General features: G+C 48.5%; 1 protein-coding gene across 1 annotated transcript in view; it reads left to right on the top strand.

The window, feature by feature from the left end:
- Positions 1–430: 430 nt before the first annotated feature.
- The window catches only part of SH3GL3 (SH3 domain containing GRB2 like 3, endophilin A3), a 762914-nt gene continuing 748246 nt past the window's right edge, over positions 431–15098 (top strand). The window contains exon 1 of the mRNA XM_086959002.1: positions 431–499. Within this exon, the coding sequence (XP_086815128.1) occupies positions 431–499 (69 nt within the window). The remainder of the gene's footprint in view (positions 500–15098) is intronic.

The raw sequence follows: 15098 nt of genomic DNA, 5'->3' as shown, positions 1-15098 counted from the left end.
GCCCCTAAGTATTTAGTGAACACAGATGATTAACGACTAGAAGCCTAAACGGTATCTGGTGAAGCAAACAAGTACCCACTGTGAATTCTGATCTACCCTCCTTGCCTCAGTGATTGTAAAATGTCCCTCTCTTGTACTGTGCTCCTTTTCCTTGCTTTGCAACTATGATGTGATGCATAGATACATATACTAATAAATGTCAGGGCTTTCTTCTCGCGTACATTGCTGCTCATCAACTCAGGATTTTTCCAGATGAAATTGCTGCTAGTCCACAAAAAAGTTTTAATTGTGACAGATTTGCTAAGTAATCCATTTCAGAAAACTGAATCTTTTTATATTATAAAGGTTTTATAACCTTACATTTTGAATTAGGTTTCCATTAGCTCTCCTTTTTCATTCTAAACGAACACCAATTTGTCATTTCTTTTAGATGCTAAGTGAAAAAATTACCGGAGTTGAAGGGACAAAACTGGATGATGATTTTCAAGAAATGGAACGGGTAAGAAAGCAAATGTGAATCTACTTGCATGTGGGCTAGAAGTTATCACATTCTAGTATGATACTAACCTGGGACAACATCTCCCACAGTCAGTTCTTTGGTGGTGCATAGTGTGTGTCTCAGAAACACATGAGCACTGAGGTGGTTATGGGGGTGTATGTGACTGAAGGACTTTGAATCAATGTTTAACTTGTTATTGTATGCCCCAACAAGGTGGCCATATATTAACCTACTGATGGCTCATCAAGTGGAGGATTGAAAATGAAAGTGAAGTGCAAAAGCTACTACTTCTTTCAATCCTAAACTATCAAATGGTGTAACTGATTTATTAAAGTAAATAGCCTTTACTGCACAGCAATTCCCATGCAGTGCCTTGACTACCTGGTCTTTACCTTGCATTCATTTACCAAGGTAAGTATATAGTAAGGTAAGTAAATGGGGGTGGGGTAAGAGGTGTGTGTGTGTGTGGTTTTTTTTTTTCACTAAAAACACCAAAGGTTACGGAGATGTAATAGTTAGGTTCAGATTTTACACACACACAAAACCATAGAAATTCAGCAGTTTTAATTATACATATCTCAATAAGCTATAACTCATGTCCTAAGGGAACTATAACTCGCGCTATGCATGGTATTCTCATCAATAATTGCATTACAATGTTGCAGTGATATCTGTGATGTGATTACTAATGGAGCATGGGGGTAATATGCAGTGCATGGCAAGAGCACTCGTTATAGTTACCTTAGGACATGAGTCATAGTTACATGAGATAACTATAACTATAACACAATTTTTAAAACTAGTAAGCAACTCCTGCTGCTGTGTGGAAAGTTCTGGGTGATTAATAAAGGCTGTTGGGGAAAAGCCGTTGAGGTGTGCGAGTTCCTCCCGCTTTTTGGTCATTCCCCGTGAGCGTCAATAATTAGCGGCCGTCCTGCCGCTGGGAAGGCACCACTCAAGAGAAGGAGGCCACGAAGCTACATCCAGTGGCTTCACTTGTGGGACACTGCAACAAGGACGTTATCACGCTGCTCACGCTGGGGCTCATCCAGAGCTTTGAAATCAGTGCATTCGAGCATCATGCAACTACTGACTACGCCTCCCACAAAGCAACGCAATCCGATCATAGAGATCAGCCAATCCCTGGCTTGCGATATGGCTCTATATGAGGCGGAGCTTCATTGTGTCTCAGGGATTGTATGCCGCCGAGGAAGGGAGATGCCCGAAACGCGTCCGGTTGAAGCAGCCCACTTACCGGTGAAAGCAGCGTTCTGTTCCTAATAAAGGCTGTTGGGGAAAAGCCGTTGTGGTGTGCGAGTTCCTCCCGCTTTTTGGTCATTCCCCGTGAGCGTCAATAATTAGCGGCCGTCCTGCCGCTGGGAAGGCACCACTCAAGAGAAGGAGGCCACGAAGCTACATCCAGTGGCTTCACTTGTGGGACACTGCAACAAGGACGTTATCACGCTGCCCACGCTGGGGCTCATCCAGAGCTTTGAAATCAGTGCATTCGAGCATCATGCAACTACTGACTACGCCTCCCACAGAGCAACGCAATCCGATCATATAGATCAGCCAATCCCTGGCTTGCGATATGGCTCTATATGGAGGCGGAGCTTCATGGTGTCTCAGGGACTGTATGCCGCCGAGGAAGGGAGATGCCCGAAACGCGTCCGGTTGAAGCAGCCCACTTACCGGTGAAAGCAGCGTTCTGTTCCTAATAAAGGCTGTTGGGGAAAAGCCGTTGTGGTGTGCGAGTTCCTCCCGCTTTTTGGTCATTCCCCGTGAGCGTCAATAATTAGCGGCCGTCCTGCCGCTGGGAAGGCACCACTCAAGAGAAGGAGGCCACGAAGCTACATCCAGTGGCTTCACTTGTGGGACACTGCAACAAGGACGTTATCACGCTGCCCACGCTGGGGCTCATCCAGAGCTTTGAAATCAGTGCATTCGAGCATCATGCAACTACTGACTACGCCTCCCACAAAGCAACGCAATCCGATCATACAGATCAGCCAATCCCTGGCTTGCGATATGGCTCTATATGGAGGCGGAGCTTCATGGTGTCTCAGGGACTGTATGCCGCCGAGGAAGGGAGATGCCCGAAACGCGTCCGGTTGAAGCAGCCCACTTACCGGTGAAAGCAGCGTTCTGTTCCTAATAAAGGCTGTTGGGGAAAAGCCGTTGTGGTGTGCGAGTTCCTCCCGCTTTTTGGTCATTCCCCGTGAGCGTCAATAATTAGCGGCCGTCCTGCCGCTGGGAAGGCACCACTCAAGAGAAGGAGGCCATGAAGCTACATCCAGTGGCTTCACTTGTGGGACACTGCAACAAGGACGTTATCACGCTGCCCACGCTGGGGCTCATCCAGAGCTTTGAAATCAGTGCATTCGAGCATCATGCAACTACTGACTACGCCTCCCACAAAGCAACGCAATCCGATCATACAGATCAGCCAATCCCTGGCTTGCGATATGGCTCTATATGGAGGCGGAGCTTCATGGTGTCTCAGGGACTGTATGCCGCCGAGGAAGGGAGATGCCCGAAACGCGTCCGGTTGAAGCAGCCCACTTACCGGTGAAAGCAGCGTTCTGTTCCTAATAAAGGCTGTTGGGGAAAAGCCGTTGTGGTGTGCGAGTTCCTCCCGCTTTTTGGTCATTCCCCGTGAGCGTCAATAATTAGCGGCCGTCCTGCCGCTGGGAAGGCACCAATCAAGAGAAGGAGGCCACGAAGCTACATCCAGTGGCTTCACTTGTGGGACACTGCAACAAGGACGTTATCACGCTGCCCACGCTGGGGCTCATCCAGAGCTTTGAAATCAGTGCATTCGAGCATCATGCAACTACTGACTACGCCTCCCACAAAGCAATGCAATCCGATCATACAGATCAGCCAATCCCTGGCTTGCGATATGGCTCTATATGGAGGCGGAGCTTCATGGTGTCTCAGGGACTGTATGCCGCCGAGGAAGGGAGATGCCCGAAACGCGTCCGGTTGAAGCAGCCCACTTACCGGTGAAAGCAGCGTTCTGTTCCTAATAAAGGCTGTTGGGGAAAAGCCGTTGTGGTGTGCGAGTTCCTCCCGCTTTTTGGTCATTCCCCGTGAGCGTCAATAATTACCGGCCGTCCTGCCGCTGGGAAGGCACCACTCAAGAGAAGGAGGCCACGAAGCTACATCCAGTGGCTTCACTTGTGGGACACTGCAACAAGGACGTTATCACGCTGCCCACGCTGGGGCTCATCCAGAGCTTTGAAATCAGTGCATTCGAGCATCATGCAACTACTGACTACGCCTCCCACAAAGCAACACAATCCGATCATACAGATCAGCCAATCCCTGGCTTGCGATATGGCTCTATATGGAGGCGGAGCTTCATGGTGTCTCAGGGACTGTATGCCGCCGAGGAAGGGAGATGCCCGAAACGCGTCCGGTTGAAGCAGCCCACTTACCGGTGAAAGCAGCGTTCTGTTCCTAATAAAGGCTGTTGGGGAAAAGCCGTTGTGGTGTGCGAGTTCCTCCCGCTTTTTGGTCATTCCCCGTGAGCGTCAATAATTAGCGGCCGTCCTGCCGCTGGGAAGGCACCACTCAAGAGAAGGAGGCCACGAAGCTACATCCAGTGGCTTCACTTGTGGGACACTGCAACAAGGACGTTATCACGCTGCCCACGCTGGGGCTCATCCAGAGCTTTGAAATCAGTGCATTCGAGCATCATGCAACTACTGACTACGCCTCCCACAAAGCAACGCAATCCGATCATACAGATCAGCCAATCCCTGGCTTGCGATATGGCTCTATATGGAGGCGGAGCTTCATGGTGTCTCAGGGACTGTATGCCGCCGAGGAAGGGAGATGCCCGAAACGCGTCCGGTTGAAGCAGCCCACTCACCGGTGAAAGCAGCGTTCTGTTCCTAATAAAGGCTGTTGGGGAAAAGCCGTTGTGGTGTGCGAGTTCCTCCCGCTTTTTGGTCATTCCCCGTGAGCGTCAATAATTAGCGGCCGTCCTGCCGCTGGGAAGGCACCACTCAAGAGAAGGAGGCCACGAAGCTACATCCAGTGGCTTCACTTGTGGGACACTGCAACAAGGACGTTATCACGCTGCCCACGCTGGGGCTCATCCAGAGCTTTGAAATCAGTGCATTCGAGCATCATGCAACTACTGACTACGCCTCCCACAAAGCAACGCAATCCGATCATACAGATCAGCCAATCCCTGGCTTGCGATATGGCTCTATATGGAGGCGGAGCTTCATGGTGACTCAGGGACTGTATGCCGCCGAGGAAGGGAGATGCCCGAAACGCGTCCGGTTGAAGCAGCCCACTTACCGGTGAAAGCAGCGTTCTGTTCCTAATAAAGGCTGTTGGGGAAAAGCCGTTGTGGTGTGCGAGTTCCTCCCGCTTTTTGGTCATTCCCCGTGAGCGTCAATAATTAGCGGCCGTCCTGCCGCTGGGAAGGCACCACTCAAGAGAAGGAGGCCACGAAGCTACATCCAGTGGCTTCACTTGTGGGACACTGCAACAAGGACGTTATCACGCTGCCCACGCTGGGGCTCATCCAGAGCTTTGAAATCAGTGCATTCGAGCATCATGCAACTACTGACTACGCCTCCCACAAAGCAACGCAATCCGATCATACAGATCAGCCAATCCCTGGCTTGCGATATGGCTCTATATGGAGGCGGAGCTTCATGGTGTCTCAAGGACTGTATGCCGCTGAGGAAGGGAGATGCCCGAAACGCGTCCGGTTGAAGCAGCCCACTTACCGGTGAAAGCAGCGTTCTGTTCCTAATAAAGGCTGTTGGGGAAAAGCCGTTGTGGTGTGCGAGTTCCTCCCGCTTTTTGGTCATTCCCCGTGAGCGTCAATAATTAGCGGCCGTCCTGCCGCTGGGAAGGCACCACTCAAGAGAAGGAGGCCACGAAGCTACATCCAGTGGCTTCACTTGTGGGACACTGCAACAAGGACGTTATCACGCTGCCCACGCTGGGGCTCATCCAGAGCTTTGAAATCAGTGCATTCGAGCATCATGCAACTACTGACTACGCCTCCCACAAAGCAACGCAATCCGATCATACAGATCAGCCAATCCCTGGCTTGCGATATGGCTCTATATGGAGGCGGAGCTTCATGGTGTCTCAGGGACTGTATGCCGCCGAGGAAGGGAGATGCCCGAAACGCGTCCGGTTGAAGCAGCCCACTTACCGGTGAAAGCAGCGTTCTGTTCCTAATAAAGGCTGTTGGGGAAAAGCCGTTGTGGTGTGCGAGTTCCTCCTGCTTTTTGGTCATTCCCCGTGAGCGTCAATAATTAGCGGCCGTCCTGCCGCTGGGAAGGCACCACTCAAGAGAAGGAGGCCACGAAGCTACATCCAGTGGCTTCACTTGTGGGACACTGCAACAAGGACGTTATCACGCTGCCCACGCTGGGGCTCATCCAGAGCTTTGAAATCAGTGCATTCGAGCATCATGCAACTACTGACTACGCCTCCCACAAAGCAACGCAATCCGATCATACAGATCAGCCAATCCCTGGCTTGCGATATCGCTCTATATGGAGGCGGAGCTTCATGGTGTCTCAGGGACTGTATGCCGCCGAGGAAGGGAGATGCCCGAAACGCGTCCGGTTGAAGCAGCCCACTTACCGGTGAAAGCAGCGTTCTGTTCCTAATAAAGGCTGTTGGGGAAAAGCCGTTGTGGTGTGCGAGTTCCTCCCGCTTTTTGGTCATTCCCCGTGAGCGTCAATATATATATTTATATACATATTTACTGACAAAACTAAAGGTTAAAGTAATGTTATAATTAGGTGTGATAAAAAAGTTCTATTTTTATTTAGAGGTAGAAGGTGGTTGCCCTGGTGATATCCACCATACTCTCGTTGGGGGTCCCGCGAGAGCCCCATGGCCCCAGCCAGCTCCCCACATGCAGCTGTAGCTAGCATTGCTCCTGCCCAAAGGGAGCAGCTACTAATACTACTCAATTCGGGGTGGGAGCAATATTTTACACTGTTTCCCGGCCTACATCAGTGCGAGCATGGAAACAAAGGAAAAATCTGCTCCCTGCAGACAGGAGCATTTTCAAAGTTCACACTTGCTGCGAGCAGGCTAGGTGTTTGCTCCTGCTTGGCAGAAAATGTAAACATTATCCCATCAAGAGAGAGCTAGCACAGGTTTCCCTACCCGTTCTGCTCTGGCAGGGAAACTTCTAAGCCCTGGGGGTGGGCTTCCTGGGACATAGCTACCCTTGGGGTGGGCTGCCCAGAGCCTTTAATTCCTAGGGGAGGTTTGTAAAGGTATTTACGGGGTGGGTAGGGGCATATGATGGTAAGGGTTTTTTTGGAGGCTTAAAACACTAAAACAAAGTGTGTGTGTAGGGGTGTGTGTGTATATATATATATATGTATTTATATGTACATATATTCACTGAAAAAACCATAGGTTATAGACCATATATAGTTAGGGATTAGCATTTACAAAACCTTAATTTACTCGCACAAAACCATAGAAATTCGCATATATAGTTAGTTGCAATAACTATATATCGCGCACCCGCAATCCACTGCTGATGATGTCACATATTATATCATTCATGACATGGTCAGTGACATCACTGATGACATCACTGATGACAACATCCAGTGACTGTATGTTTCTGTAAAGTTAAAATATGTCTTACATATTGAAGAATGAGTGGATGTATAATGTACAACAGCGGCACTTTACTTATGATCCTCATATATCGCCCCCCTCAAAATATGCCCAGTTTTGCGGCAGCCTTAGCAGAACAGCTTGCTCCCTTAATAATTTCATATAAAAAAATTGTGCTGCTAGGCGATCTTAATCTTTGGCTGGATTCGGCTGAGTTAGGTACTCAGGCAGCTGCACTGAAAGATGTCCTCCTAGACATGAACCTCATTCAACAGATTCACCTCCCTACTCATGTAAAAGGGCATAGTCTTGACCAAATCTGGTCTCAGAACATTCCTCTGACTATTAATTCCATCATGCCTTGTATCTGGTCTGATCATTTCATGATCAAATTCACCTTGACCATTGAAAATAGTAGGAAGCCCCCGATCCAGATAGGAGGCAAAACTAGAATCTGGAAGAATGTTGATATTTCTGCTTTCATTGGTACATTAACATCTTCCTGTCCTCTTTTAGATCAGGATACTGAAGAAATGGAGCAGCATTTTCTAGGTGGCTACTTCAGGCAGCTGATGCTTATGCTCCTTGCACCAACTTTTCCCGCTCTCGCCCCAATGACGCTCATAGGTGGTTTACACCTCTTTTGAAAAATCTTAAACTTGAAGTCCGTCAAATAGAGCGTAAGTGGCGAACAGCCTACCTAGAAGTAGACAGAGTTAACTATTGTAAGACACGAAAGGACTACCAAAAACATAAAACTGACTACTTCTCTAAAAAGATCCTTAATGCCCATAACAAATCCAAAGAGTTGTTTAACATCGTTGAGAATTTGAGTGCTAGCGATAGAACGTCTCTCCTGGTAGCTCCTACTCAGGAGCTTTGCAATTCCCTAAATTCATTTTTTTCTGATAAAATTAGCATTATCAAACAAAGCATCCCCATCACTCAGTCTCCGCTCTTATTGACTGACACTCTTCACAATACTGCGACCCTAAGTTTGCTCCCCCCTGTGGACAGCACTATGCTACTCAAACTCCTCGCCAAAGTTAAATCAGGCTCCCCTGATGACATCTGCCCCCCTTTCATCTTGAAAGAAGTGGGAACTAGTATTCCTGAGGGTATACTTTCTTTATTGAATGGTACGCTCACTCAGGGTAAAGTTCCCGAAAACTTTAAAAAAGCCCTTCTCATTCCCTTGATAAAAAAAGTAGGAGCTAACCCGCAGGACCTGCAAAATTACAGGCCCATATCCCTGCTGCCTTACTGTGTCAAACTTTTGGAGGCTCATGTCTGTAACAGCATCTCCAAATTTTTGGAAGAATCAGAGTATTTTGCACCGAATCAGGCTGGTTTCCGCCCATGTTACTCTACTGAGGCGGTTATTCTCTCGGTGCAGAACACTCTGAGACGGAATGCGGATGAAGGAATACATCAGGCTCTGGTGCTACTGGACCTCTCGGCTGCATTCGACACGGTTGACTATAACATCTTGGTCGACCGTGTCGAGCAGGCAGGTCTCAGGGGCCTGGCACTGAGTTGGATTCGATCATTTATCACTGGGCGTACTCAGGCTGTCAGACTGGGACCTTTCACTGCCCCCACCATACCTTCTACCTGTGGAGTCCCGCAGGGCTCTTCGTTATCACCCTTGCTTTTTAATTTATATCTACGTCCCCTTCTGTACTCCCTTAGGAGGGCCAAAGTGACAATTTTCAACTATGCAGACGATTTGCAGCTCATTTCAGTGAATTTCAATAGTTTTTTAATAGCAAATATCAAAAGCTGTCAAATGTCAAGTATGTGATAGGTAAAAACATTTTCGTGTTTATGCACGCTGAAGTGCTTTGAACGCTGCCCCCCCCCCTCTTTTCTCTTAGGAGTACTCTCTCTTTGCAGATAGTGAAGGGTAGTTAACGCAGGCCTTTGCCCCCGTTGTAATCCGTCGTGCCTGCTTCTCTCTCCATTTGATTGATTGTTATCCAAGCATTTACTGGTTTAGAATTGGTTCTCTTTGGTTCATTCTCTATTTACAAACAAGCACAGAGTCGCAATACTCTGTTTAGTCTTTGCAGATAGTGAAAAATCGTTTAAAAAAACAAAAGGAATCAAGCAAAATCAGTAGGCCACTAATGGGATCTCTTTTTGACCTCGGTAAAATAGAAACATTAACAACAACCCCTCATGAGAAATACGAAACTAGTGAGATGAACTGAGCTCCACACCATGATGGCTGCAAGACAGCTCGGCTCCGCCACCCACCCCACCCAAAATAACGACAAAGCCTATGCAAATATTATAAATATATACAACACACCAGCAAAGTAACAGGGTAAAACATTTTATTATATAACTATTTACATAACTATTTTATACTTTTTGTTGCCCGATCCGGCCAGCTCAATCGATCGAGCATGAGACTCATGCACTCTGATCTCCTTGGCCTCAGTCAAGCATCAATAGTAAGATTTTCATACATGAGTGTACGTTCATGGTTTTGGTCCCTGAGTTGCTTCGATGTCACTGCCTTGCACAAATGGCATAAGTCCTGGATGTTGGGTGCCATAGTTCAAAGTTCTGAGCAGCGCTTGTAACACTGTCTGAAGCTTATTTGCACCTGCTGCAGCTTCACTATTCTCAAAGTAAGTGGGGGCCGTTTGTGGACCTGACTGCATTTGAAAACATTGTGATGCGGTGCCTCCCTAAACCGCTTGACAGAGGCCCCCGAGGGGCGGTGTGATGGCGCAGACTTGGAGGGGGCACTTGGCTCCGACCCCCTCCCCAAGTCTTGTTGCCCTGGTGTGGCCTGAGATCGCCCCCGACATAGGCGGCCGGCTCCCGGGGTCAAGCGGAACTTTTTGCCTTTTGGTGACTCTTCCATTCTGGACCTTGTCCCACAATCCGTTCGACCTGAAGACACGTCCTACGGTGCCCTAGTCCGGCCATCACATATTCCTGCGCCAGGAAACGGCGTGGGATGCACTAGAAGGGAGAGGTGGCGCGAACGAGCCTCCCCCACCTCCCCGGGTGGAGGTTTTTCAGGTACACCCCAGCGCTTTACGCAACGAGCTGAGTTGCGCCCGCTCTTGCGGCTACAGCGTCTCGCCCACCATCCACTTGAATTGCGCCCACTCTTGCAGTGCAGCGATAGGCGGCTGCCACAGGACTCTCAAAATGGCGGCCGGCTCTTCGGATTTAGACCTGGCTCACTAAAATGGCCCTGGGACACCTTGGAACTCGGACGCTTGACTGCTAGGGCATGGACCCCATTTCCAAAAGCGTCCCCTCAGCCTTGAAGATTCTACAAAAGTCACCGGGGCCCCCGGCTCCCGCAGACTTCCGGTGGTGAGCGACTGCCATGATTGCTCGCGAAATGGCCACGACGTAGCCACGGGGTGCTCTCATGCTCATGCCAGCTTCAATCTGAAACATCCAGAAACACTGTAGACTACAAATTCGATCAGTTCCGGTGGAGCCCCAACGTGACCCGGTAGAAAAGAACTTGCCCTCCCCTTTTTTGAGTGATAGTTCTTGTTGCCTGTCCCCAAAGTTGTCATTTAACAGAACTTTTTGGACTACTGAAAGGGGTTGTGTTCCGACCGCTGGTTGGTGGAGACATTTTGACTATATTCTGGACCTACGTTGTCGCGTAATGCGTCATATGACGCGTCGCGTTAGCGCACCCGGAAGTGCTCCGGTGCGCGAGGTGCAGCTTCCCGGAAGCGATCCAGAGCGCAGCGCGTAACGTAAGCATAACAGGTCATGTGACTTGTTAATAAAACTTTTCATTGGTTCATTTTACTTTTGTTATTCTAATGATGAAAGGCTTGGTCATATGACCTAAAAATAACGCTTTTCATTGCTTTCGAACATTTTTTTTCCCAAATGATGAAAGCCTCACCTTTTTTTCTCACTCTGACTTGTAAAGCAAAGGACCCAGATGCATTTACAGTTTATCACTAACAATGTTCCAGGCTAATGTATTTTCCCGGAAAATTTACAACTGTCCTGAAAGTAAAATATTCCTATTTCGAGAAAAAGGGCGTTTCTTCGTCCCATGAGGGAACAGTTGAGCAAAAGAGGCTCGGTCTGCTGTCTTAGTCGCTGATAGGCATGAATATCAGATTTTATCGATCACTTTATGTTGCAGGAGTAGAAAACACAACAGCCCTTGACCATTTATCTTTACTGCGTTCCTGCATATTATACCTTTTAACCGTCATGTAATTGGACTGCTTTATTTCACTTGCCTTTTACTGATTCGAAAACAGTGGCTATTATTCAAAACTTTACCAATGTAAGTACTACTACCATGTTTTGTTTTGAAAACCTTTATTGTGAAAATGTCAGTATACAAATACCAGCCTATAACCACGTGGGCCGGCCACGGAGCAAACTGGAATCGTATATGATGAGGGGACATTTACACTGTAGAAGAACGTAACGGGCGGGCCATTAGGTTGCAAGAACTAAGGTGTCTAACAGTTGCGGAATCGATGGACGTACATTTTATAATTAAAATACCACAAGCCAGTTACAATAAAATTATCTAGATATACATTTGCGGGCAAGTACCATGGGTGACGTTAATTCGAACTTTCAATAGTACAGTAATTAATAACACATCAGAACTTAATATCAATAGGGATGTCGAAATGTTCAATCAATTCTCGTCCCCGCCCGCCATGTGCTTCAAAACTGCATACGTATCTCTTGATATCAAGGTTGGGCAAGCAGTACACAACAAGGAGTTACGAGTCCCATTTATACCGGCGCCATTTTGGGCGAAGCCCAGCAGGTCCAGGATATAGTTAAAATGTCTCCACCAACCATCGACTATGATGATGTTCATAAGCTCTATTGATTAGACTAACACTCCTCTCTCCACATGAAATTAATTTGCCGCAAGTTAAACATGTCATTTTCATTTGTCCAAAGTTCTGAAGATTTAGAACCGTTTCCCTTGCCTCTGATGCTGTCACTGCCACTTCATTGGTGGATGTACTGGCAGCACTATAATTAATCGGGTGCCACCTCTCCATATGACGATGCATGGTATAATTACCATAACTATATTTTTTTCTGGTTCCTCTGGAGAGTACATCGTGGCAGATGAGGCAGGTAACGTACCGGGCATTTACCTTTTTTGCATGTGGAGGAAAGGAAAAAAATTTGAGCGTCCGAGTTCCAAGGTGTCCCAGTGCCATGTTAGTGGACCAGGCCCAAATCCAAAGAACAGGCCGCCATTTTGAGAGTCCTGTTGCAGCCGCCTATCGGTGTAGCAGCAAGAGCGGACGAAACTCAGCTAGACGGCGCCCCACTGCAGATGAAGTGCCTCCACCTGGAGAGGTGGGAGAGGCTCATTTGTGCCGCCTCCCCCCCCCCGCAGCATTGTAGGATGGCCACACCAGTACGGCAACTTGCTGGACACCACCTCGGTGCCATCCAGATCTCGGCGCGTTGTGCTGCCTTCTGCCTACTGTAGCCGCAAGTGCGGACGCAACTCAGCTGGATAGCGAGTGAAACACCAAGGGGCGCCCCACTGCAGCCGAGGAGCCTCCATCTCGGGGGCGAGGCACCGCATCCCATTGCTTTTCAATGCATTCAGATCCTCAAACAGCCCCCACTTACTGACGCCACCTCACAGGCCAACAGGGCACCTCACGGCGACTTTCGGCGCAGCATTGTAGGATGGCCACACCAGTGCCGCAACTTGCTGGACACCACCTCAGTGCCATCCGGATCTCGGCGCATTGTGCTGCCTTCGGCCTATTCGCACATCGGTCCGCTACTGACGCCGCCTCACGGGCCAACGGATTTTTTTGGCTTTTTATAGCCCAAAGCCGCATAACAGGTCATGTGACTTGTTTTTAAAACTTTTCATTGGTTCATTTTACTTTTGGTTTCCTAATGATGGAAGGCTTGATCATATGACCTAAAAATAACACTTTTCATTGGATTAAAACATTTTTTTTTCCCAAACGATGAAAGCCCCACCTTTCTTTTTCTCACTCGGCAATCCAAAAAGGTTCTGTTAGATGACAACAGAGGGGACAGGCAACAAGAACCATCACTCAAAAAAGGGGAGGGCAAGTTCTTCCCTACCGGGTCACGTTGGAGCTCCACCGGAACTCATCGAATTGATAGTCTACAGTGTTTCTGGATGTTTCAGACTGAAGCTGGCATCAGCATGAGAGCACCACCATCTCGTAGCTCCGTCGTGGCCATTCCGCAAGCAATCATGACAGCCGCTCCCCACCGGAAGCCTGCGGGAGTCGGGGGCCCCCAAGACTTTTGTAGAATCTTCAAGGCTGAGGGGACACTTTCGAGAATGGGGCCCAAGCCCTAGCAGACAAGCGTTCGAGTTCCAAGGTGTCCCAGGGCCATTTTAGTGGACCAGGCCCAAATCCGAAGAGCCGGCCGCCATTTTGAGAGTCCTGTGGCAGCCGCCGATCGCTGCACCGCAAGAGTGGGCGCAACTCAGCTGAATGGCGGATTTTGGCACAGTGTACCAAAAGCGGGTGGAATGGCAACTGAAACGGTAAAGGGGCGCCCCACTAAAGCAGACGAGCCTCCACCTGGGAAGGCCCGTTCACGCCGCCTCCCCCCCCCCCCGGGGCGCCCCACGCCGTTTTTCGGAGCATCATTGTAGGATACCAAAACCAGTGCGGCAACTTACTGGACATCACCTGGATGCCATCCACATCTCAGCGCGTTCTGCTGCCTTGGGACTATTCGTACAACAGACCGCTACTTACGAGGCCTCCCCCCCCCCCCCCGGGGCGCCCCACGCCGTTTTTCGGAGCAGCATTGTAGGATACCAAAAACCAGTGCGGCACCCAGGTGACATCACCTGGGTGCCGTCCAGAACTCAGCACGTTGTGCTGCCTTGGGACTATTCGCACAAAAGACAGCTACTGACCATTGTTGCTTCTTTTTTCAAATTTTTTTTTAAATGTGTGTACTGTTTTTGTTGCGTTGTATATATTTATAAGTTATTAAAGTTTTATAATCCTACTACTTTGTTGGAGTGCTATATATTTTTAATGTGACACATAATTGTAAAAACTTTGATGTACAAAGAGGCATCCCTGGAATCTTTCGCTTCAGGCTCGGTCCCACACACCCTCACAGTGAGAATCCCCTCCCCAATCACAATACAGGATGGTTATCAGATAGTAGGAACGTGTGTGCTGTGACGGATCTCATGAGGTGGGGGCCTTGATCTACTGTAACTCCTTTGAACAGGGGTGATTCTTTAAAGTTGGGGCCATAAACTACATCCGCACGGCTAGGTGATAGCCTAGGACCGGCCTGGACAATTAGACACAGAGGAAGAGGAGTGTCAGAGGGTGCAGTAGTGAATAGGGTGAAAGAGAGGTGTCGGGCGGGCACAGGGTGTGATTCTCAGGGAAGAACGTGGGGGAGTTGCTTGCGAGGGTGGGGAGCCATGCTGAGGATCGGCAACATGCAGAGAGTGGGTCTGGTCAAGGCATCTAAAATGGCTGCCGTGCACAACAAAAGTGTGGCATTGGAAAAAAAGCAAGATGGCGCAGACAATGTTTATCAATACGGATTAATTTATAACAATTATTTTTAACAATATATTTACGTGCAGTGTCAAAATGGCGGTCAACACTTCCTGATTTCCTTCGATTCGAACGTTAACAGACGTCACGCCGCAAAAAAAAAAAAAAACACCTCACCTGCAGCCGCTGAAAGACATGTATCAACATATATGAGCCTCCTCAGCCACCCTCAGAAAACATAAAGGGTCAGGATACGTCTCCCGTATTCCCTTATACCCTGTAATTTAATTAAAACGAAATACAAAATGGCGAATTCCCGTTTCGCTACCTGTTCGTGAACCGGGAAGCGCTTCTACCGTGAAAAATCACGGGACCCTTTAATAACCCCAACATCATTCCTAGGGGGTCAAGAAGGGTCTACCTTGCCCTCTTTCATTAAATTCGCC

This window comes from Lissotriton vulgaris, chromosome 2_1 (genome assembly GCF_964263255.1).
Source record: "Lissotriton vulgaris chromosome 2_1, aLisVul1.2, whole genome shotgun sequence".
NCBI lineage: Eukaryota > Metazoa > Chordata > Amphibia > Caudata > Salamandridae > Lissotriton > Lissotriton vulgaris.
Note: the sequence above shows the minus strand (reverse complement) of the source record. Positions and strands in the feature narration are given on the sequence as shown.